This window comes from Leucoraja erinacea, chromosome 38 (genome assembly GCF_028641065.1).
Source record: "Leucoraja erinacea ecotype New England chromosome 38, Leri_hhj_1, whole genome shotgun sequence".
Classification (NCBI taxonomy): Eukaryota; Metazoa; Chordata; class Chondrichthyes; order Rajiformes; family Rajidae; genus Leucoraja; species Leucoraja erinaceus.
Window position 1 is genome coordinate 7,406,369 of NC_073414.1, and position 22,758 is coordinate 7,429,126.

Genomic DNA, 22,758 nt, shown 5'->3' on the forward strand with positions numbered 1-22,758 from the left:
TGGCCAAATTCACTTCACTAGGCAAGTGTTAAAGTTTATTAATAAGGTGAGCTGCTTCTCTCCTGTGCTTCTGTGTGAACCTGATGACCGAACTGTGAATTAGCTAGTTTCATCAGCCAGGAGTTGGCACGGTTCCTGAAAGTCTTAAACCTGTGCACCAGGGTTGAAACTATGCATAAAATAACAAGCTGTGTGGTTTGTTTTGACTAGAGCTATGATCAATGTTTTTTTTAAGTTTGAGGGCCGAGAGAGACTCCTAATGAGCTGAAGTCATTGAGGTTGCTGGGTTTGGAGAGCCTGGAGCAGCACTGAGCCCAATTTTTTACAATATGTAAAAGAATATGTGATTCTGTTTGTAGTTTGTTTGGTTGTTTGTTTGTCTTTTGCACAAAGTCCGCGAGCATTGCCACTTTTCATTTCACTGCACATCTCGTATGTGTATGTGACAAATAAACTTGACTTGACTTCCCACCCCATGGAGCTTGTTTGCACCCCCCCCCCCATTTCCCCATGAGGCAGGTTGGATGGCTTATCTTCCTGCATGCATTTTAACTCCATATAACCATATAACAATTACAGCACGGAAACAGGCCATCTCGGCCCTACAAGTCCGTGCCGAACAAATGTTTTTTTCCCCTTAGTCCCACCTGCCTGCACTCATACCATAACCCTCCATTCCCTTCTCATCCATATGCCTATCCAATTTATTTTTAAATGATACCAATGAACCTGCCTCCACCACTTCCACTGGAAGCTCATTCCACACCGCTACCACTCTCTGAGTAAAGAAGTTCCCCCTCATATTACCCCTAAACTTCTGTCCCTTAATTCTGAAGTCATGTCCTCTTCATGTTTGAATCTTCCCTATTCTCAAAGGGAAAAGCTTGTCCACATCAACTCTGTCTATCCCTCTCATCATTTTAAAGACCTCTATCAGGTCCCCCCTTAACCATCTGCGCTCCAGAGAATAAAGACCTCCCAACTCCCATCTTGTGGTTTAATTATTGACACATTTAACTTGCAAAATAACCACAATAAACGGGACTATCTCACACTAAACGTTTTTCACGTTATTCCCTATGTCATGTATTTGTACGTTGTGGACGGCGCTATTGTAATCATGTACTGCCTTTCTGCTGACTAGTTAGCACGCAACAAAAGCTTTTCACTGTACCTCGGTACACGTGACAATAAATTAAACTCAAACTCAAAGTGGTAGGAAGGAACTGCAGATGCTGGTTTAAACCCAAGATAGACACAAAATGCTGGAGTTACTCAGCGGGACAGACTGCATCCCTAGAGAGAAGAAATGGGTCTCTCCGTTCATACTGAAGTCTGAAGAAGGGTCTCAACCTGAAAAGTCACCCATTCTTTCCCTGGGTGGAAGATAAGGAGGTGGGAGTCCTGGTTGGTTCCATTCAGGCTCGGTAATGCTAGCCACGAGAACCAGGACTGTCGGGACACGAAGTCAGGACTGTCTTATGAAGAAAGACTGGATAGACTTGGTTTATACTCTCTAGAATTTAGAAGATTGAGAGGGGATCTTATAGAAACTTACAAAATTCTTAAGGGGTTGGACAGGCTAGATGCAGGAAGATTGTTCCCGATGTTGGGGAAGTCCAGGACAAGGGGTCACAGCTTAAGGATAAGGGGGAAATCCTTTAAAACCGAGATGAGAAGAACTTTTTTCACACAGAGAGTGGTGAATCTCTGGAACTCTCTGCCACAGAGGGTAGTTGAGGCCAGTTCATTGGCTATATTTAAGAGTTAGATGTGGCCCTTGTGGCTAAGGGGATCAGGGGGTATTGGAGAGAAGGCAGGTACGGGATACTGAGTTGGATGATCAGCCATGATCATATTGAATGGCGGTGCAGGCTCGAAGGGCCGAATGGCCTACTCCTGCACCTAATTTCTATGTTTCTATGTAACCCGAACCTGCTTGGTAAATTTCATCAGCATGTACTCGGGTGAGAGAGTCTAACGAGGGAAGTTGCTGGTACCCGGGCTTACAAGTTATACTTCCATCGTGACTGAGACTACATGGACATCAAGTTTATTTTTCAACTGGAGATCGAGTCGGGTCAAGAGTGATTCATTCTCATATGTACTGACAACAGAACAATGAACATTGTATTTTGCAACTCAGGATTTTACAATGACATAGCTGTGGGTTTAAGTGATTTCAAGTAGAATGAAACTTTACAGTTTTAGATCCTGGTTCAGAATCTTAAACAATAACCAACTTGAGTATTGAATGTGACAAGCTGTTTTTAGTTCACATTATAGAGTTGGAACAAGCATGCAAAGGCTGATGACGTGCTTCTGTTTTCTTCTGATAGCAGTTTTTAGACTTTAGAGATTCGGCATGGAAACAGGCCCTTCAGCGCACCGAGTCCACGCCGACCAGCGATCACCCCGTACACTAATGCCCCTGTCCCACTTGGGAAACCTGAACGGGAACCTCTGGAGACTTTGTGCCCCACGCAAGGTTTCCGTGCAGTTCCCGGTAGTTTTTGTCAGTCTCCCTACCTACAACCACCTGCAACCTCCGGGAACCGCACGGAAACCTTGGGTGGGGCGCAAAGTCTCCAGAGGTTTCCGTTCAGGTTTCCTAAGTGGGACAGGGGCATTACACTATCCTACACACTGGCGACAATTTACAATTTTACTGAGGTCAACTAACCTACAAACCTATACATCTTTGGAGTGTGGGAGGAAACTGGAGTTCCTGGAGGAAACCCACGTGGTCACAGGGAGAACGTACAAACTCCTTACAGACAGCATCCAAGGTCAGGATTAAACCCAGGGCTTTGGCATTGTAAGGCAGCAACTCTACTGTTGCCGCCCTCGGTTGGTGTGGGTGAGAGGCACAAGTTGTGCCACTTCCCCGTGGGTTTAATCTTGACGCTGGGCACTCTCTGTGAGATTGCCCCTCCCTGTGATTACATGCGTTTGCCCCATGTGCTTAGGTTTCCTCCCACCTCTCATATTCGCTGTGTTTAAGAGGGAACTGCAGATGCTGGAGAATCGAAGGTTACACAAAAAAGCTGGAGAAACTCAGCGGGTGCAGCAGCATCTATGGAGCGAAGGAAATAGGCAACGTTTCGGGCCGAAACCCTTCTTCAGACTGATCGGGGGCGGGGGTGGGCGGGGACAAGAAAGGGAAAAGGAGGAGGAGCCCGAAGGCTGGGGGATGGGAGGAGACAGCAGGGGGGCTGAGGAAGGGGAGGAGACAGCAAGGACTAACAAAATTGGGAGAATTCGATGTTCATGCCCCCGGGGTGCAGACTCCCCAAGCGGAATATGGGGTGCTGTTCCTCCAATTTCCGGTGCTGCTCGCTGTGGCCATGGAGGAGACCCAGGACAGAGAGGTCGGAGACGGAGTGGGAGGGGGAGTTGAAGTGCTGAGCCACCGGGAGGTCAGCTTGGTTATTGCGGACCGAGCGGAGGTGTTCGGTGAAACGATCGCCCAACCTCCGCTTGGTCTCACCGATATAGATCTCATATTCGCTGGTTGGTAGGTTACTTGGCTGCGGTAAATGACCCCTAGTGGGTGGTAGGAGAATGAAGAGGGTGTTAATGGGTATGTGTGGGCGAATACATCACAGGCTTGCATGTGCGGGGAACTAATAGGCTGAATGGCATCTATATTGTAAGAAATAATGAGATGATGTGGAAAAACAATGGTGATCGTGCAGGTCAGGACTAGTGTCTCTCCAGTTTTAATAGTTGAAATAATATTGTGAAGGCGGGGATCTTTGAAATACAATCTCTAGTTTGCTCTTCTGGTAATATGATCACGGCACTAGCAATGCCAGGTTGGCCTGTGTCTCCTCAGCACTGCCAACACCCTTTTTCTGTGTAGTAAACCTCTTGGGTAGACAAAAGTGCTGGAGAAACTCAGCGGGTGCAGCAGCATCTATGGAGCAAAGGAAATAGGCAACGTTTCGTGCCGAAACGTTGCCTATTTCCTTTGCTTCATAGATGCTGCTGCATCCGCTGAGTTTCTCCAGCACTTTTGTCTACCTTCGATTTTCCAGCATCTGCAGTTCCTTCTTAAACACTGGTAACTCTCTTCCTGAGTGCTAGTGGATCCATCCTGTAATCGGAGCCATTAACAGTGCTCCAGATGCAGCTGACCAATGTTTTGTATTGTTCCAGCATGTTTTCCCTGCCGTTTTATGCCCCACTAATAAAGGCAATAATACTGTGCTGCCTTAGCTACCGTATGTAGCTGTGCTCCTACCTTCAGAAGTCTATCCACAAGCACTCTAATGCCCCTGTCCCACTTAGGAAACCTGAACAGAAACCTCTGGAGACTTTGCGCCCCACCCAAAGTTTCCGTGCATTTCCCGGAGGTTGCAGGTGGTGGAAGCGGGTAGGGAGACTGACAAAAACCTCCGGGAACCGCACGGAAACCTTGGGTGGGGCGCAAAGTCTCCAGAGGTTTCTGTTCAGGTTTCCTAAGTGGGACAGGGGCATAAGATCCCTCTGGAATTCTGCACCTCTTGCTATTCTATTTACTGTAAATGTGTTTGCCTTTAATTCCATGTCAAATTCATTGGCAGACGCTTCCCAATGAATTCTACTTTGCTAGTCAGCATGAATCTTGCTAGTTCTTTAATATCGTTAGAAAACCCTGGGTGTTGTCACGCAGCCATGTCAAGTCCCACCCTGAACCCTCCAATTACTAAAACTCCCAGTTGTAGTGGCACCAAACACCAACAACGTACCTCGGTGACTGCCAATCACCACCCCCCCCCCCCCCCCCGGACACTTATTATTATTTATTCAAATCATTTGCTATGTCGCTCTTCAAGGGAGATGCTAAATGCATTTCGTTGTCTCTGTACTGTACACTGACAATGACAATTAAAATTGAATCTGAATCTGAATCTGAATAAGGCCAGACGTCAGGCAGGTTCAAACGACAGTTTATTCAGGTGTTTTACTGTTATCATTGCTGCTGTAGTTGAGCGAGGTTGTTCTCTCGGGCTCAGCTACCGGTGGACTTCATGGGTCTCGAGGTGAGATAACCTTAAGTAGCAGGACACTCCCCCTAGCCCATGACGTCACGTGCCAGCCCTCGTACCTACTGACGAGGGTTCGACCATTAGCGGTCTGTGTATTAGCTGACGCCACACCGTGACCAATATCCCCAATCAAATGTCTTACTCCTGGGGAAAGCAAAGTGGAAGTCAAGTATTCATTGTGGGATTGCAGAGATTATGTTGTTCCCTTTTGTTAATCTGGGGCTTTTCTTTGCAGAACAAGTCGTGGAAGAAGCTGAAAACCATGGTGCACTGGTCCCCGTTCGTTGTCACCTTCAAGAAGCGTTATCCGTGGGTGCAGTTGGCGGGACATGCAGGTAACTCATGCCATGCGATTCTCCATCAGTCTCGTGGCAAGGCAGCCCCGGGTCCTCTCATGACTGCTAGACCCTGTCATACTGTTGAGTAAGCAGTGACGATGCAGTGTGGTTGGTTCTGCTGACGGCTGATTGCAGTGTAGGTTCCATTCAGGAAGGTCGATTGTCTGGAATGACAGAGCAGATTGGAAATCAAAGACCAGGGCTTTAGTTTGGTTTAGACCAACCTGGGGCCATGGCAAATTTCAGGGGGGCTACAGAAAAATGTTGCGATTTAGGGGGCCACAGGTTCAATGAAACATAGAAACATAGAAATTAGGTGCAGGAGTAGGCCATTCGGCCCTTCGAGCCTGCACCGCCATTCAATATGATCATGGCTGATCATCCAACTCAGTATCCCGTACCTGCCTTCTCTCCCTACCCCCTGATCCCCTTAGCCACAAGGGCCACATCTAACTCCCTCTTAAATATAGCCAATGAACTGGCCTCAACTACCCTCTGTGGCAGAGAGTTCCAGAGATTCACCACTCTCTGTGTGAAAAAAAGTTCTTCTCATCTCGGTTTTAAAGGATTTTTCCCCCTTATCCTTAAGCTGTGACCCCTTGTCCTGGACTTCCCTAACATCGGGAACAATCTTCCTGCATCATGAAGGGGGCCACAGAGCTACCACCCTGTTGCCTCCTCAATTTCAGTTCTAATAAATTTAAATCTATGTTGTTGAAATATTTTTGATGTTTGTGGAATAGAATAAAAGAGAATATATGTGCACTGGAAAAACATTTCTCCCATCTTGGTCCTAAAAGACATCACCCTTATCCTTAAACAGTGACCCCTTGTTCTGGGCTTCCCCAACATCGGGAACAATCTTCCTGCATCTAGCCTGTCCAACCCCTTAAGAATTTTGTAAGTTTCTATAAGATTCCCCCCTCAATCTTCTAAATTCCAGCGAGTACAAGCCGAGTCTATCCAGTCTTTCTTCATATGAAAGTCCTGCCATCCCAGTAATCAGTCTGGTGAACCTTCTCTGTACTCCCTCTATGACAAGAATGTCTTTCCTCTGATCCAAATAATGCAGGACTGTGCTGTGTTATTTGGAAGATCCTATAGCGGAGATCCTATTGCTATAGGGTCTTTGGGCACAGCTGTAGGTACTCGGGGCACTCCCTCTATGGCAAGTATGTCTTCCCTCAGATTAGGAGACCAAAACCGTACACAATACTCCAGGCGAAGGACTAGCTGCCCTCTGTGACCATCATTTGCCTTTGCTGGCCACGATTCTGTAGTGAGTTTGGAGAGGCAGGTTTGTGAACTGGAAGGTTCAGGGTGATCCTAATGAAGACATCTTTTCTTTTCAGGCAACTTTAAAGCTGGGGATTATGGAAAGATCCTGAAGAAGTATTGCGAGTGTGAGCATCAGTGTCTGGAGTCCCTGATGAAGGACCCTCTGCTGCGTCCTTACGTACCGGGCTATTACGGTGTGGTGGGCAAGGATGGAGACAGCTACAACCAGATGGACGACTTGCTGTCGGAGTTTGACTCCCCCTCGATCATGGACTGCAAGATGGGAGTGAGGTATGTTCAATAATATTGATTGGCTCAGGAGAAGGGGTTGCAGGACGAGGACGAGGGGGAGGGGTGGTGCGGTTTGTTCCTCTCTTTGTATATTTGTAACCTCAACCCTTGTAATTCTGCTGTGCAACTTTGAGCTGTAAATGGGTTTTGATACACAACTCAAACGTATAAGAACTAGTGAGCGATCTTTGTCTGAAATTTGTTTTTTGGCTTTACCTTGAAAAGTATCCATGATGTTGTTCTATTTCATAGAAATGGGGCAATAATAAATGATTTGTTTGCCTGAGGCATTTAACAGTAAGTGATTACCTGAATAGATGCTAATCATATCCTGCAGGCGCCACCTTGGGTAATGTGGCTCTGACGTAAAGGTGTACGGAATTTATGGAATGTGTCTGGTTTGGTAATGATAGACAAATGGTGGTAAGGGCCTGTTCCACTTTCCTGAGTTATTCACGAATTCTCCGGATTTATTTACAAATTCTCCCGAGTTTTCAAACTCACAGAATGTTCATAGCGTTCCAAAGGGCCTGTCCCACTTTCCCGAGTTATTCACGAATTCTCCCGAGTTTTCAAACTCGTAGAATGTTCGTAACGAGTCCGTGGATATACCGTAGCGGCTTGTTATGCCAGCCGTGGTTACTCGGGGCTATTTTTTTCCTCGTGGACATTTTACATCAGGCCGAAAAAACATCCCGACTTACCTGATGCCCCGAGTACCTACAGCTGGTATAACGAGCTGCTACGATATATCCACTGACTCATACGGACTTGTTACGAACATTCTGCTAGTTTGAAAACTCGGGGGAATTCGTGAATAACTCGGGGAAAGTGGGACAGGCCCTTTAGAAAACTCTGGCGCACAGTATTGGTTCTGAAGGAGCCAGTAATGATGGCTAGCCTGGAATGAATGAGCATGGGGCAGAAGGATATGGTATGGTAATAGTGTAGGAAGGAACTGCAAGTGCTGGTTTAAACCGAAGATAGACGCAAAATGCTGGAGTAACTCAGCGGGACAGGCAGCATCTCTGGAGAGAAGAAATTGGTGACATTTCTCAACACCTAATATTTTGCCTGTTGACTGTCATAGAATCAGAGTCATACTGCACGAAAACAAGTCCATGGTCCTACCATACTCATGCTGACCATCAAGGACATGTCTATAGAGCGACTGAAGTCTGAAGAAGGGTCTCGACCCGAAATGTCACCTATTCCTTCGCTCCATAGATGCTGCCTCACCCGCTGAGTTTCTCCAGCATTTTTGTCTACCTTTGATTTTTCAGCATCTGCAGTTCTTTCTTAAACATCAAGGACGTGTCTAGTATTTGGCCGATTTCTTCTCTGCCATGGCATTTCAAATGCTCTCCTTCGAATACTTAAATGCCAAGACAATTAAGGAGATAGATGGAAAATTGCCAATTGCATTTTAAAGAAATTAATGCTATGTGGCTGTAGACACAGCATGGACAGGAAGTCACGAGGATATGGGGACGTTAGCATCCAGTGGGCAGGTGCTATAGACCTGCACGGGAAGGTAGACGCTCCCGCCCCCACCAGTCTCGGGCAGATGGGGCTCGTCAGCCTGGGAAGGCAGTCCATCTAGGAGAGGGGGAAACTCTGATTTAAAACCTCCACTGCCTTGTGGCCATATCCAGTCATGGAAAAGGCTCCCAGAGTAAACCTGGAGAAAATCCGGAGTTGGAGCCCCTAAGGCAGTTTGTCGTTGTCTACAACCTCGCTCTGGCAGCTCCTGCGATGGCGCTGGTGCCAAACTGTAACGGCCCTGCTGTTCCTTTGGATCGATCAGCGATGTGGAGAGGGGGGGATGTGCTGCATGGGCAACAGCCTGTCCTCCATATGACATTGATCGTCCAGGCTTGCATCCATCCAGCCAGGATGCATCACCCATGGTCAGTCATGACCGAGAGGGGCCTACTACTACCATACACCCAGGTATTTAACTCATGGAACAGGTGTGGGAAGTACAGCCCTTCCTTCTATCCAACGATGCTGGATTTTGACTTCCAAAGCCTTGGTATTTGAGGTGCAGATCATTTATTATTGCCCCTAATTATGAAATAGAACAACATTATGGATTTGGTTAGAAGTAAGATTTAAAGATGGACAGAGACAGTAACAGTGATAGTGAAGGAGTGCAGATGCCATGGGGTTGAAGATGTGTAGGGAGGAACAGCAGATGCTCGTAACATTGAAGATACACAAACTGCCGGGGCAACTCAACCGGTCAGGCAGTATCTCTGGATAAAAGGAAAAGGTGATATTTTGAGGTTTTGACCCAAAACGTCACCTATTCCCTTTTATCCAGAGATGTTGCCTGGCCCGCTGAGTTACTCCAGCATTTTGTCTACCTTGAGGTTGAAGATGGTTGCTTTGGAGATTGCGAGCGGATGTCTCTGGAGGTGGGTCAAGAGCAGTCGCTACAAATCATGGCGGATCTGTGTAGCGTTGGCCTTTTCTCACTGGGTTACAAATTTCCTTTTGTAGGACCTACCTAGAGGAGGAGTTAACCAAAGCTCGAGAGAAACCCAAACTGCGTAAAGATATGTACGAGAAGATGATAGCGGTGGATCCAAATGCACCCACCCAAGAGGAACACGAACAAAAGGCCATTTTGAAGCCACGTTACATGCAATGGCGGGAGACCCTTAGCTCGACTGCAACACTAGGATTCAGGATCGAAGGCATCAGGGTGAGTGGTGAGCCCAACAGCCCACACTGACAAGAAACTGATTGACCAACAGAAAGGCATTTAGTCCTGTTATTTACTGAGTCTTGGATGTGTCAGGGGTTATGGGGAGAGGGCAGGAGAATGTGGTTGAGAGGGAACGATAGATCAACCATGATTGAATGACGAAGTAGACTTTAAGTCTAGTTTGGAGATACAACGTGGGAACAGGCCCATCGGCCCACTGAAGGGGTCACAGCTTAAGGATAAAGGGGAAATCCTTTAAAACCGAGATGAGAAGAACTTTTTTCACACAGAGAGTGGTGAATCTCTGGAACTCTCTGTCACAGAGGGTAGTTGAGGCCAGTTCATTGGCTATATTTAAGAGGGAGTTAGATGTGGCCCTTGTGGCTAAGGGGATCAGAGGGTATGGAGAGAAGGCAGGTACTGGGATACTGAGTTGGATGATCAGCCATGATCATATTGAATGGCGGTGCAGGCTCGAAGGGCCGAATGGCCTACTCCTGCACCTAATTTCTATGTTTCTAATCCGAGCCAACCAGCGATCCCAGCACAATAATGTTATCCTACACACACTAGGGACAATTTTACAATTATACCAAGCCAATTCTTTGGAGTGGGAGTAAACCAGAGATCCCAGAGAAAACCCACGCAGGTCATGTGGAGATCGTACAAAGTCTGTACAGACCGCCCTCGTAGTCCAGATCGAACCCAAGCATTGAGTAAGGTAGTCAGCACAGGACGGGGGATGGTGCTGTCTGCTGTTGACTGTCGTGCCCCACGTGCCCTGCTCCTTATTGTTAACAAGCTTCTGTTTTCTTGGTTTCCCCCAGAAGGCTGATGGGTCCTGCAACACAAACTTTAAGAAAACCAAACTCAAGGAACAGGTTATGGTGGCACTGGAAGATTTTGTGGACTGCAATAAAAACATCTTGGTAACTATCTTTTTTAATAGTACTTTGGGCAAAGGGTTCTTTGTATCCAGCCAGAGATCATAATGTATTTCTCTTTCCAAGAGCTTCTTTAAATGCTTCAAATACATGTACAGGTAGCACAGGCACATGTTGTTGTATTTTGAGTGGGGTCTTCGATGTCCATCACAGAGTGTTTGTGGATCCTAATGGAGGTGGTCCTATCTTCACACCAAGGGTACCACTCCCAATAGTGTGTGCAGCACTGCAGTCAGACTCATCTGCCCAATGCTTTTTAACTCACGAACAGGACACATTTGTGTGAGTGCTTAGATGACTTCATCTCCAATAACCACCCATCAGCTTGGCATCAAAGCTTTTTTCTACGAGCAGTAGCTCTACTCAATAACCATAAATCTGTAGCCCCCTTTTTGCTCTGGTAATTTATTTAATCCACATGTTTGATTATTAATGTTTAATGTCTTATGTGTCATTCCTAACTGTCACTGTATGTCATGTTGTTACTTGTGGGCGGAGCACCAAGGCAAATTCCTTGTATGTGAATACTTGGCCACTAAACTTATTGATTAATTAATTAATTAATTAATTCATTCATCTGAATTAGTACACCATGCATTTCCTTAACCTTGACATGCGTTGACTTTAGTGTGTATTTATATTATAAAATGTAACACAGTTACTAAGTTACCTAGGCTGCCCCAGCTTCATGCAACTTTTAAAATCCGGACAAGGGCTTTGGCATGTGGGGGCACCACCACATTTGGACTCTCCTTCCAACCGCCCAGCAATATGCAATGGGGATGTATTGTAGAAACATAGACAAGAGGTGCAGGAGTAGGCCATTCGGCCCTTCGAGCCTGCACCGCCATTCGATATGATCATGGCTGATCATCCAACTCAGTATCCTGTACCTGCCTTCTCTCCATACCCCCTGATTCCTTTAGCCACAAGGGCCACATCTAACTTCCTCTTAAATATAGCCGATGAACTGGCCTCAACTACCTTCTGTGGCAGAGAGTTCCACAGATTCACCACTCTCTGTGTAAAAAATGATTTTCTCATATCGGTCCTAAAAGATTTCCCTCTTATCCTTAAACTGTGACCCCTAAACTGTTCATCCTTCATCACCGCTGTGTCAAAATCCTGGTGTTGGCCTTCCCAACAACTCTGCAGGAGCACCTTCTTGGGATAGGGTTTTACTTCCAAAAAGGGTCTTGCCACAATCACCATGAGGTGTGCAGTGTGTGCTGGTATTATCAGGAATGAATACAAGGAAAAATAAAGCTGGATGGTGCTTCAAACAACTGCCACTTGTTTGGACTAATGGCCGGATACTCTTCCTAACATAAAGGTGGTGGAGGGAGGGCTTAAGCCAGAAAGGGTTATTGGGAAGAAAGAGCTACTTTAAATGTAGTTGCATCTTGTTGGGTAACTATAGTTGGGTGGAGATTATTCCATGCTTTAATTGTGCGGGGGAAGAACGAATTGCTGTACACATCTGTCTTTGTAGCTGGGATCACAAATTGGATCGAATGCCCTCGTCTGCTCCTAATTGGTTTGGGTTTGGTGTAGGTCTTGTAGTCTATGTCGAGCTGACCATTTAACATTTCCTTCATAGCCTTCAGGGGTTAGGTCTCCCCTTTCCCCCCCGCGATGTGGTGAATTGCGCCACAGCTTCCCCTTCAGTGAGCTGGCTGGGCTGGGCTACTGCACGGGGTGAATGCTACACATTGGGCCAGCATACTAGTCCGCTGCTTCATGTAGCCTGTGTATGGTGGGTGACAGTTGTCTGCTGTGTTGCTGGGCCACTAACACTTCTGTTGTTCTGTTGCAGAGAAAGTATTTGGCACGGTTGAAAGAATTGGTGATAGCATTGGAGGGCTCGGAGTTTTTCAAGACCCATGAGGTAATGTATTTGCTGTGTCTGTCCATAGCTTACTGCTAGAAAGCAGTGATTCTTAAATTAATCGAAACTAAAACTAATTGGCACCCCAGCGGCAATTGCAGGCCAAAGATGCTGGAAAATCGAAGGTAGACAAAAGTGCTGGAGAAACTCAGCGGGTGCAGCAGCATCTATGGAGTGAAGGGAATAGGCAACGTTTCGGGCCAAAACCCTTCTTCAGACTGATGTGTGGTGTGGGGTGGGGGTGGGGGGGGGAGAAGAATCCGAGCCGTTTGTCCAGTTGTGGATGCGACATCTATTTATTGTACTGATCAGGCAAGATCCCTGCCCAACCCTCACATCACTGCTGACCATTGACTGGCCACATAATTTCACCCCACACTGACACTCCCTTTATTCCACCCCCAGCTCCACCCTCTCTGCTGCTTAGACAAGCTTGCTCTCCCCCTTTTTGTTTGTTCTGATCAAAGGTCTTCAACCTAAGACTCTGACTTATTTCTCTTTCCGCGGATGCTGCCTGACCTGCTGAGTTTTCCCCCCGACATTTTCTGTTGTGATCCTGTTGTGAGTTGGGTTGCTGTGCACGGCAGTTCCTGAATGTGTTTGAGGTGACGGCTTGAACCTTCCTAGCTGCTGGCAGTGTCCGTGATAGCTGCACAGCTGCTGCTTTGCATCTCACCTTCATGTTGCTTCCATGTCCCATTTGTTTTGGAAAATGTTTGTGGTTTGTCCATTCGGTAAACTTTAATGTTGATATTCACGGGTCAATGGTGGTAAGACGGGTCCCTGAGCGTTGCTGCATCTTTGCACCCTCTGTGTTGGCAGTCTGTGATGATCCCATGCATGTAGATGTAAGAATTCTCCACAGTTTGAGGTTAAAGAAGGGACTGCAGATGCTGGAAAATCGAAGGTAGACAAAAATGTTTTGGTCGAGACCCAAAATGTTCCTTTCCTTCTCTCCATAGATGCTGCCTCACCCGCTGAGTTTCTCCAGCATTTTTTGTCTACCTTCGATTGTTCCCGCATCTGCAGTCCTTTCTTACACATAGTGTTTCTGAATGCAGTTGTGGAAATGTCTCGGGAGTATTGTGTGCAGTTTTGGTCCCCTAATTTGAGGAAGGACATTCTTGCTATTGAGGAAGTGCAGCGTAGGTTCACAAGGTTAATTCCCGGGATGGCGGGACTGTCATATGCTGAGAGAATGGAGCAGCTGGGCTTCTACACTCTGGAGTTTAGAAGGATGAGAGGGTATCTCATTGAAACGTATAAGATTGTTAAAGGCTTGGACACGCTGGAAGCAAGAAACATGTTCCCGATGTTGGGGGAGTCCAGAACCAGGGGCCACAGTTTAAGAATAAGGAGTAAGCCATTTAGAACGGAGACGAAGAAACACTTTTTTTCACAGAGAGTGGTGAGTCTGTGGAATTCTCTGCATCAGAGAGCAGTGGAGGCAGGTTCTCTGGATGCTTTCAAGAGCGAGCTAGATAGGGCTCTTAAAAATAGTGGAGTCAGGAGATACGGGGAGAAGGCAGGAACAGGGTACTGATTGGGGATGATCAGCCATGATCACATTGAATGGCGGTGCTGGCTCGAAGGGCCGAATGGCCTACTCCTGCACCTATTGTCTATTGTCTCTGTTCCCTTGTTTCCAGGTGGTGGGCAGTTCCCTTCTCTTTGTCCACGACGACTCGGAGATGGCCAAAGTTTGGATGATCGACTTTGGAAAGACGGTGATGTTGCCTGCCCCAGAGACACTGAACCACAGGGAGGCCTGGAAGGAGGGCAACCGGGAGGACGGCTACCTGTGGGGGCTTGATAACCTCATCGGTATCATCAGCAAGATGGTGGAGGAGTGACTCGCTGCAGCAGTCCTCGGCTGTATTGGTCACAGCTGGCCGTTTCCATGTCGCACACCCTCCTCATGGGGAAGTGCCTCTTGCCTGGCAGCGTTTTTCCCCCTCACCCCCTCTCCCTTTCCTCCTGCAGGAGCGAAGCTCTCTGCACGAGAGAACCACCACAGCTGGGGGGAGAGGGGAGGGGTGGTGTGCGTAGGAATTGGGGGAAGGTGCGGATGTGAACCTGGGTGATGAAAGCTGCAGCCATCTTTTGAAGGCGTCACTCCTGAGCACTGTGGCCCAGACTCCTGAACTCTGCAGTAAAGCCAGAGGAAGGCCTGGGATTTGAACTCTAAGCTGCAGTGGCGGTGGCAAACGCTAACCGGACACTTTAGGGCTCTCGTCAACTGGCTGAGTCGGTGAACTTTCTTTTGGCAAACGAAACACTGGAGGGAGGCAGAGCTATCTCTGATTCATTCCTCGGTTTGTATCATATATATATTTTTTTATAGCCGCAAAACAGTACTGCAGAACAGTTTACTGAGGCCAATCGCATTTGTATGCATTTGAAACATTGTCCCGATCTTGCTTCATTTGCCCTGTCTGCGATATGCTCTGACCCGATAGAATCTAATCCCCTCTCACTTCCACTTTCCCCTTCCCCACCCCCGATGGGGCTGAACTCGCCACTGCATCGAACACTGACGACAAACTGGCGAGAGATGCCTGCTGTGGGTGTTGAGACCCAAGGGCAGAGTAGTTGAGGGTCAAATGCACTAGAAGCTACGTGGAATCATCCAAGGCTAGTACTCTTGGACTTCACAGTGTAACATTTTATAGTACTGTGTAATAAATCTGTAACAACGGGTTTAGCCTCTTCAAAAACATTTATTAAACAAAAGCTAATCTTTAAACCTAAGTTGAATATTAACCATTGAGTAGAGAGTGACTTCCAGTTTGTCACGGTGAGGGACTGCATGTACTGTTCCATCACAATCTTATTCTGCAGCTAGAGATGGCTCAGTTACAGCATCTCTCTGAATTTATCAGCATCGGTGGGGGTTGGGAGGTTTTGGACAAGACGTGGTATGCTGGCCCTCATTTTGGGGCAGTGTATGGGGCTTACTAATGACTGGAATTTCCCCCAAACAAGAGACTGCAGTCTCAGAGATTTGCAGACGCAGCCTTGGAGAAGGTGCGTCCTCAAGCCTGGATAACCTTCAACATGGTGTTGAACCAGAGAAGTTTAACCTTTACCATAAAGTTGCTCTCGATTTCCCCCACCTCCAGGTTCCTCCTTCACAGGCTAGTTGCTTGTAGTTTGAGTGAGTTCTGTAGCTAGAGATTGCAGTCTGGGTTAGAGGAGGTGTGGTGTGAGCATTTCCCATTTTTAGTTAAGTCTTCCCTCCACCACCTCCAGTTTAAATTCCATTTGGAATATTTTGGAGGACCAAGAATCCCTTTATGGTAATTTTTAAACCTTAAATTCTCTCGATTATTTGGCATTCTCTGAGAAATAATACGTTATTTTTTAAGTAATTTTAATTTGAAGTAAATTTTAAGTGTAGAGTGAAGATATGTCCTCCCACCCTCTGTGCTGTTGGTTCTGAAACTGAACCTTGACCACATTAAGAGCAGCGCTTCACTGAAACATTGTATCTGCGTGCAGACGATAAAGTCGTTTGGCAAATCAATGGATATTTTTTTCCAGATTGAGCAATATCTGAGAGTTTTCCCCATTCGGAGTTCTGCTCTTTGACACATGCGATGTGGGCACAGATTAGCTACTGTGTCTTCCTTGCAGTGCAAAGAATGATCAAGACTCTGTACCATCAGTTGCTGCAAAGAGGCAATAGTTACCTGAATGTTAGGCAGACTGATCCCACAGCAATTCCAAGCTTCATTTTAACATTAAACTCAATGGTGTCTAATGCCCCTGTCCCACTTAGGAAACCTGAACGGAAACCTCTGGAGACCTTGCGCAAGGTTCCCGGAGGTTCTTGTCACTCTCCCTAATGGTCGGGAGTGGTTTCCGTGTAGTCGAGCTTCTTCTAAGTTCCGGCGATTATTTAAAAAAATTCGAAACCGGCCGCGACTAAAAATAGGTTGTTATTTTAAAAACCGGTAATTTTTTTAGTCGAACCCGGTTTCAATGCTAGTTGCAGGTGGTTGCCGGAGGTTGCCGGAGGTTGCAGGTGGTTGCTGGAGGTTGCAGGTGGTTGCCGGAGGTTGCAGGTAGTGGAAGGTAAGACCTTTTTTTTTCACCCAGTTTTATTCCACCAGGGAGGTCTTACCTTCCACTACCTGCAACCTTCGGCAACCACCTTCAACTAGCATCGCAACCGGCTTCGACTAAACAATGACCGATTTTTAAAACGGCAACCTATTTTTAGTCGCGGCCGGTTTTGAATTTTTTGAAATAATCGCCGGAACATAGAAGAAGCGGAAACCACTTTCCACCATTAGGGAGACTGACAAAAACCTCCGGGAACCTCATGGAAACCTTGGGTGGGGCGCAAGGTCTCCAGAGACTTCCGTTCAGGTTCCCTAAGTGGGACAGGGGCATAACTATTGGGAGGATCGCAAGGGCGCGTGTGATGAGAATCACAGTGAAATAATATAATGTGATATACATTGGCATTCGGTGTATTAATACATTAAAACTTCCCAAAATCAAAGTTCAAATATGATTGGGGAAGTGAATACATTTTAAGTTCAAATAACAGTTCATCATCAAATGTCCCTATTTGAAGGCAAACCCTCCCATAGTTGCAAAGCCCTGGGGAAATTTATAACTTGACTGATGGAAGTTATCTCAGCTTGCATCTCCACTGAACTCCCAGGAGAGCCCTGAAGTATCAGAACAAAATAATCCGGCTGACTGTCTGTCGATGGTAGTTCAGCCATTGTAAATAGCTGGGGTCTCTTGCCTTGTTTAGAGATGCCTCCATCTTATAAATACCTGCTGTACTATAGGGAACCTGTAAATTGAATCCCAAATGCAATGAGCCTGAGCAAAATACTTTTTGCTGGTTGTATTTTTATGTTTATGACAGTGTGTGTGTATGTGTTTCTATCTCAGAGATTAAACACTGGGGGAGTTTCATTGCTGAGGGAGAGTTTTCAGAATGGGTCATTAATGAGCAGAGCTCCTGTCGAATGCTGGAATTTTTTTTTTTAAAGATTAGGATCTTTTGTTATTTTATCCTTCCCCAGGCTCTCGTGAAATCACCCAGTTCTATTCCGATCAATGAACGCATTGTGGTGAAACGGTGAAGGAATGATACTCTGGGCTTGGGCGCTTGCAGCTCGTGTTGGAATGAGAACGCTGCTTGTGGCTTCTTACTCCACGACTCCATTTTGCAGGGCTAGTGAGGTGTTTTAGTGAGCTGGAAGTTGGGTATGTGTCATTCTACTTTGGTTTGTCCCCTTCAACAACAGCGAGACTTTTTTAGTTAAAATAAGTCATTAACACGCTATGGTGTTGTGATCTTGTGCAGAGGGGAAGGAAGTGAGCCAATATCATTTAGCGGTCCATGTATCATTTAGCTTGGCCCAGCCTCCGTCATCTCCGCGTTTGTTTAGAGTGCAAGGTTTGAAGGGGCTGGAGCTGCGTTGGGCTTGTGCATTGCGGTTTGCCCAGCGTTCCAGCACTGAAGGAAGGAAGCTGCATTGTGGAGCCCCAGTGATCATCGCTGAGGGATTTCTGCCTCAGTTTGACTGGTACTGCAGGTAGGAGTTTCCCCCCCAGCAGCTCTGTGTCCCACCACCAAGTCACCTCATTCCATCGGTCGCCCTATCGAGCTGACTGAACTGACCAGCAACCTACCTGGGACTCTATTCCATTCTCTGAGCCGCTTGGTTTTAATTCTGAAGAAAGACACAAAATGCTGGAATAATTCAGCGGGACAGGCCGCACCTCTGGATAGAAGGAATTCTCTCCTCTCCAGAGATGCTGCCTGTCCCACTGAGTTACTCCAGCATTTTGTGTCTATCTTTGGTGTCCAATCTTCCCTTCCAACGAGTTTTAATTATATTCCTTACAAACATTGAATTGTGGCCCCAAATTTGAGATCACCTCTTCTGACTCTCGATACACACAATTGTTTACAAAGCTATCTTTTTAAAAGAACATTTACCCAGTCCCTCATTGTATTTTCATTATGTATTTATGAACCGCTACTGGACAGATACTGGAAGCTGCATGTTTAATTTATATTGCATTAAAATTGCTTTGCTGGGTTAATTTCCATACAATGTTATCTAATGGGTTCATTGTCATAATAAAACTGCCTCTGTGGGGATTTCTACATATCGACTCATCTGTGCCTATCTGTTTCATATTCCTGTCATCAGCAACAAACCACAAATGTTGCTCTTTGGTTGGGAAGTACAGTAAATGGCAGGACCTTTAGGAGAATTGTACAGGGGAACTTGGGTGTAAATACATAGCTTGCTGGAAACCTAAGTAGAAGGTGAAGGGGATGAACAGCATTTGCAGTTCTGTGTATCTAGATTTTGTTACAGCATGCTAGGCTTACTCGCTAAGTACAATACAGCTGTGGTGTTGCATATGTGTAGGAAGGAACTGCAGATGTTGGTTTACACTGAAGATAGACACAAAATGCTGGAGTAACTCAGCGAGTCAGGCGGACAAAAATGCGGCAGCAGCATCTATGGAGTGAAGGAAATGGGCAACGTTTCGGGCCGAAACCCTTCTTCAGATTGATGTAGGGTGGGGGTGGGGAGAAGAAAGGAGAAAGGAAGAGGAGGAGCCAGAGGGCTGAGTGAGAGCTGAGAAGGGGAGGAGACAGCAAGGGCTACCGGAAATTGGAGAAGTCAATGTTTATGCCGCTAGGGTGCAGACTGCCCAAGCGGAATAACGAGGTGCTGCTCCTCCAATTTCCGGTGGTGCTCACTCTGGCCATGGAGGAGGCCCAGGACAGAAAGGTCGGATTCGGAATGGGAGAAGGTAGACAAAAGTGCTGGAGAAACTCAGCGGGTGCAGGAAGGTAGACAAAAGTGCTGGAGAAAAAGGTCAGGTAGCATTGCTGGAGAAAATAAATAGGTGGCGTTTTGGGTTGAGATCCTTCAGACAGAGTCGGGGAGGAGGGAAACGAGGTATGAGAAGCTACAAGGAATGAATGAAAGGTATGAAAAGAACAAATCAAAGCCAACGCTGGTGATCAATGAAAGGTGGAGCCCACAATGGTCCATTGTTGGCTGTGGAAAAAGTGATAACGAGGGGATACGTACAATGAAACTGAGCAGGACGACAGTGAAACTAGTACGATGACTAGGGTCGGGGAGGAGTGGGGGAAAGGAAGAGTTACTTGAAGTTAGAGAAATCAATATTCATACTGCTGGGGTGTAAGCTGCCCAAGCGAAATATTCCTCCAATTTACGTTTGACCTCACTCTGATAGTGGAGGCTCAGGACAGAAAAGTCAGTATGGGAATGGCAAGGAGAGTTAGTGTTTGGCAACCGGGAGATCGTGTTGCATGCGGTTCTGCTCACCACATGGCAGGAAGGTTGGGGATGTTTTTGAGAGGGTGCAGGAGAGGTTCACCCGATGAGGCCCGGATTACGGAGTATTAGGTACAAGGGGAGATGGGACAAATTTGGATTCTTTTCACTGGAGCATTGGAGGTTGAGGAAACCTTTAAATGTGTTCAATTCTCATCTATTTATTGCTTTATTCCTTTTTATTGAGGTTGACTAAGTGATCTTTAATCAATCACAGAATTGGCTATTATTTCCAAGTATAAATAAATAGTATTTACAGTCATTGTAAAAATCACAAACGTTCTACCAAATTTATTTCTTACTGGGATTACTGAACTATTTACAAAATTAGCACCATTTGCCTCATCTAAATGTTATTATCAGTTCAACCTCTCTGTGTAACTCTATTCCTGATCCTACAAAGTGGGTTAGGAATAGAGGCGGTTATCCCGAACTGCCCCAGACCTGAGCGAGAGACACAAGGAACTGCAGATAGGAACAACATTGAGTGAAAGACAAAATGTTGGAGGAACTCAGTGGACCGGGCAGCATATGTGGAGGGAATGGACATGCGAAGTTTTCGGGTCGTGAAAGGGTCCCTGGCACGTGTCCCGCCCCCAATATCTCTTATCCTGCTCTCTCTCCCCTCCCTTTAATCCTAAGCCTGAAACATCGTCTGTCCATCATGTTCAATTATGAAGCAGGCAAGATGCATGGTCTTTTTTTCCCCCCATGGTGGATTATCAAATACTGGAGAACATTGCTTTATGGTGAGAAGGAAAAAATGTTTGGAGGACATTTACAAGGCAGGTTTTTGTTTCACACTGTGGTTGGTGCCTGGACTGGGCTGCCAGTGGGAAGTGGTGCAAATGGAAACAATAGCAATGTTTAGGGATGTGAGCAGTCGGGAGATGGAGGGATATCGACAACATGCAAGAGGGTGAGATTGATTTAAATTAGCATCACGGCACTGACATAAGGCCTGTTTCTTTACTGTATGTTATGTTCAGAAAGGGTCCATATTCTGTTATTAGCTCTGAAAATGCAGGCCTCCATCATTGACTGTGGGATGGAAGTTCTCATGGATCGAGTCCGTGTGTGAAGTCTCGCAACAAAGTTCATTTCCTCCAACCTCTTGAGCTTTTTTTACAAGAATGATCCCAGGAATGAGTGGGTTAACCTATGATGAGCGTTTTGTCGGCACTGGGCCTGCACTCACTGGAGTTTAGAAGAATGAGGGGGGATCCTCATTGAAATGTACAGAATAGTGAAAGGCTTGGATAGAGTGGATGTGGAGAGGATGTATCCACCATTGGGGGAGTCTAGGACTAGAGGTCACAGCCTCAGAATTAAAGGACGTTCTTTTGGGAAGGAGATGTGGAGACATTTTAGTCAGAGGGTGGTGAATCTGTGGAATTCTATTGCCACAGACGGCTGTGGAGGCCAAGTCAGTGGATACTTTTAAGGCAGAGATAGATAGATTCTTGATTAGTACAGGTGTCGGAGGTCATGGGGAGAAGGCATGAGAATGGGATTAGGAGGGAGAGATAGATCAGCCATGATTGAATGGCGGAGTAGACTTGAATAGTCTGAATGACCTAATTCCACACTCATCACTTATCTTAATGATAAACAGTATGGAAATGTAAAGCAAAAACCTATGCAAATACATCTGGAGTGAGGTCAGAACATCCGCTGTGTCACGGCAGCTGGAGGTGATGGGCTTTAGTCATCTGTTCGGTGCTGGGCTAGTGATTTGCATCGCATAGGATGAGGTAGGAATGAAAGTAGACATTTGCAGAGCATAGCCATCCAGTGAAAAAAGTTATAGACAATAGGTGCAGGAGGAGGCCATTTGGCCCTTCGAGCCAGCACCGCCATTCAATATGATCATGGCTGATCATCCCCAATCAGTACCCCGTTCCTGCCTTCTCCCCATATCCCCTGTCTCTGCTATCTTTAAGAGCCCTATCTAGCTCTCTCTTGAAAGCATCCAGTGAATCGGCCTCCACCGCCCTCTGAGGCGGAGAATTCCACAGACTCACAACTCTCTGTGGGGGAAAAAAAGTGTTTCCTCGTCTCCGTTCTAAATGGCTCATTCCTTATTCTTAAACTGTGGCCCCTGGTTCTGGACTCCCCCAACATCCATGTTTCCTGCCTCTAGCGTGTCCAAGCCCTTAACAATCTTATATGTTTCAATGAGATATCCTCTCATCCTTCTAAACTCCAGAGTGTACAAGCCCAGCTGCTCCATTCTCGCAGAATATTACAGTCCCGCCATCCCGGGAATTAACCTTGTAAACCTACGCTGCACTCCCTCAATACAAGAATGTCCTTCCTCAAATTAGGGGACCAAAACTGCACACAATATTCCAGGTGTGGTCTCACTAGGGCTCTGTACAACTACAGAAGGACCTCTTTGCTCCTATATTCGATTCTTCTTGAGACTAATCCCATTTAGTTTATTTCAGAAATACTGTGCGGAAACAGGCCCTTCAGCCCACCAAGTCTGTGCCGACCAATGATAATAATAAATAATAATAAATTTTATTTATGGGCGCCTTTCAAGAGTCTCAAGGACACCTTACAAAAATTTAGCAGGTAGAGGAAAAACATGTAAGGGGAATGAAATAAATAGTAGAGACATGACTAGTACACAAAGTAAAGACAGAATTCAATACAAAACACAATATGAGGCAATTAATGCACAGATGAAAAGGGAGGGGGACGTGGGGCTAAGGATAGGCAGAGGTGAAGAGATGGGTCTTGAGGCAGGACTGGAAGATGGTGAGGGACACGGAATTGCGGATCAGTTGGGGGAGGGAGTTCCAGAGCCTGGGAGCTGCCCTGGAGAAGGCTCTGTCCCCAAAACTGCGTAGGTTGGACTTGTGGATCTGAGGGACCGTGAGGGTTGGTAGGGGGAGAGGAGGTCAGTG

The 22,758-nt window shown here is 46.4% G+C and overlaps 1 protein-coding gene across 3 annotated transcripts in view; it reads left to right on the top strand.

Moving 5' to 3' along the window:
- The window catches only part of itpkca (inositol-trisphosphate 3-kinase Ca), a 54,754-nt gene extending 36,125 nt beyond the window's left edge, over positions 1-18,629 (top strand). The window contains exons 2-7 of one of the 3 annotated variants that reach the window (XM_055663767.1): positions 5,269-5,368; positions 6,724-6,940; positions 9,446-9,650; positions 10,481-10,582; positions 12,414-12,448; positions 18,297-18,629. In XM_055663767.1, coding sequence (XP_055519742.1) covers positions 5,269-5,368; positions 6,724-6,940; positions 9,446-9,650; positions 10,481-10,582; positions 12,414-12,448; positions 18,297-18,348 — 711 coding nt within the window. In that variant the 3' untranslated portion in view covers positions 18,349-18,629. Of the gene's footprint in view, positions 1-5,268; positions 5,369-6,723; positions 6,941-9,445; positions 9,651-10,480; positions 10,583-12,413; positions 12,486-14,134; positions 16,564-16,877; positions 17,843-18,296 lie in introns of those variants that run through there. The other 2 variants (XM_055663766.1, XM_055663768.1) reach the window with 2 other exon arrangements.
- Positions 18,630-22,758: the final 4,129 nt, after the last annotated feature.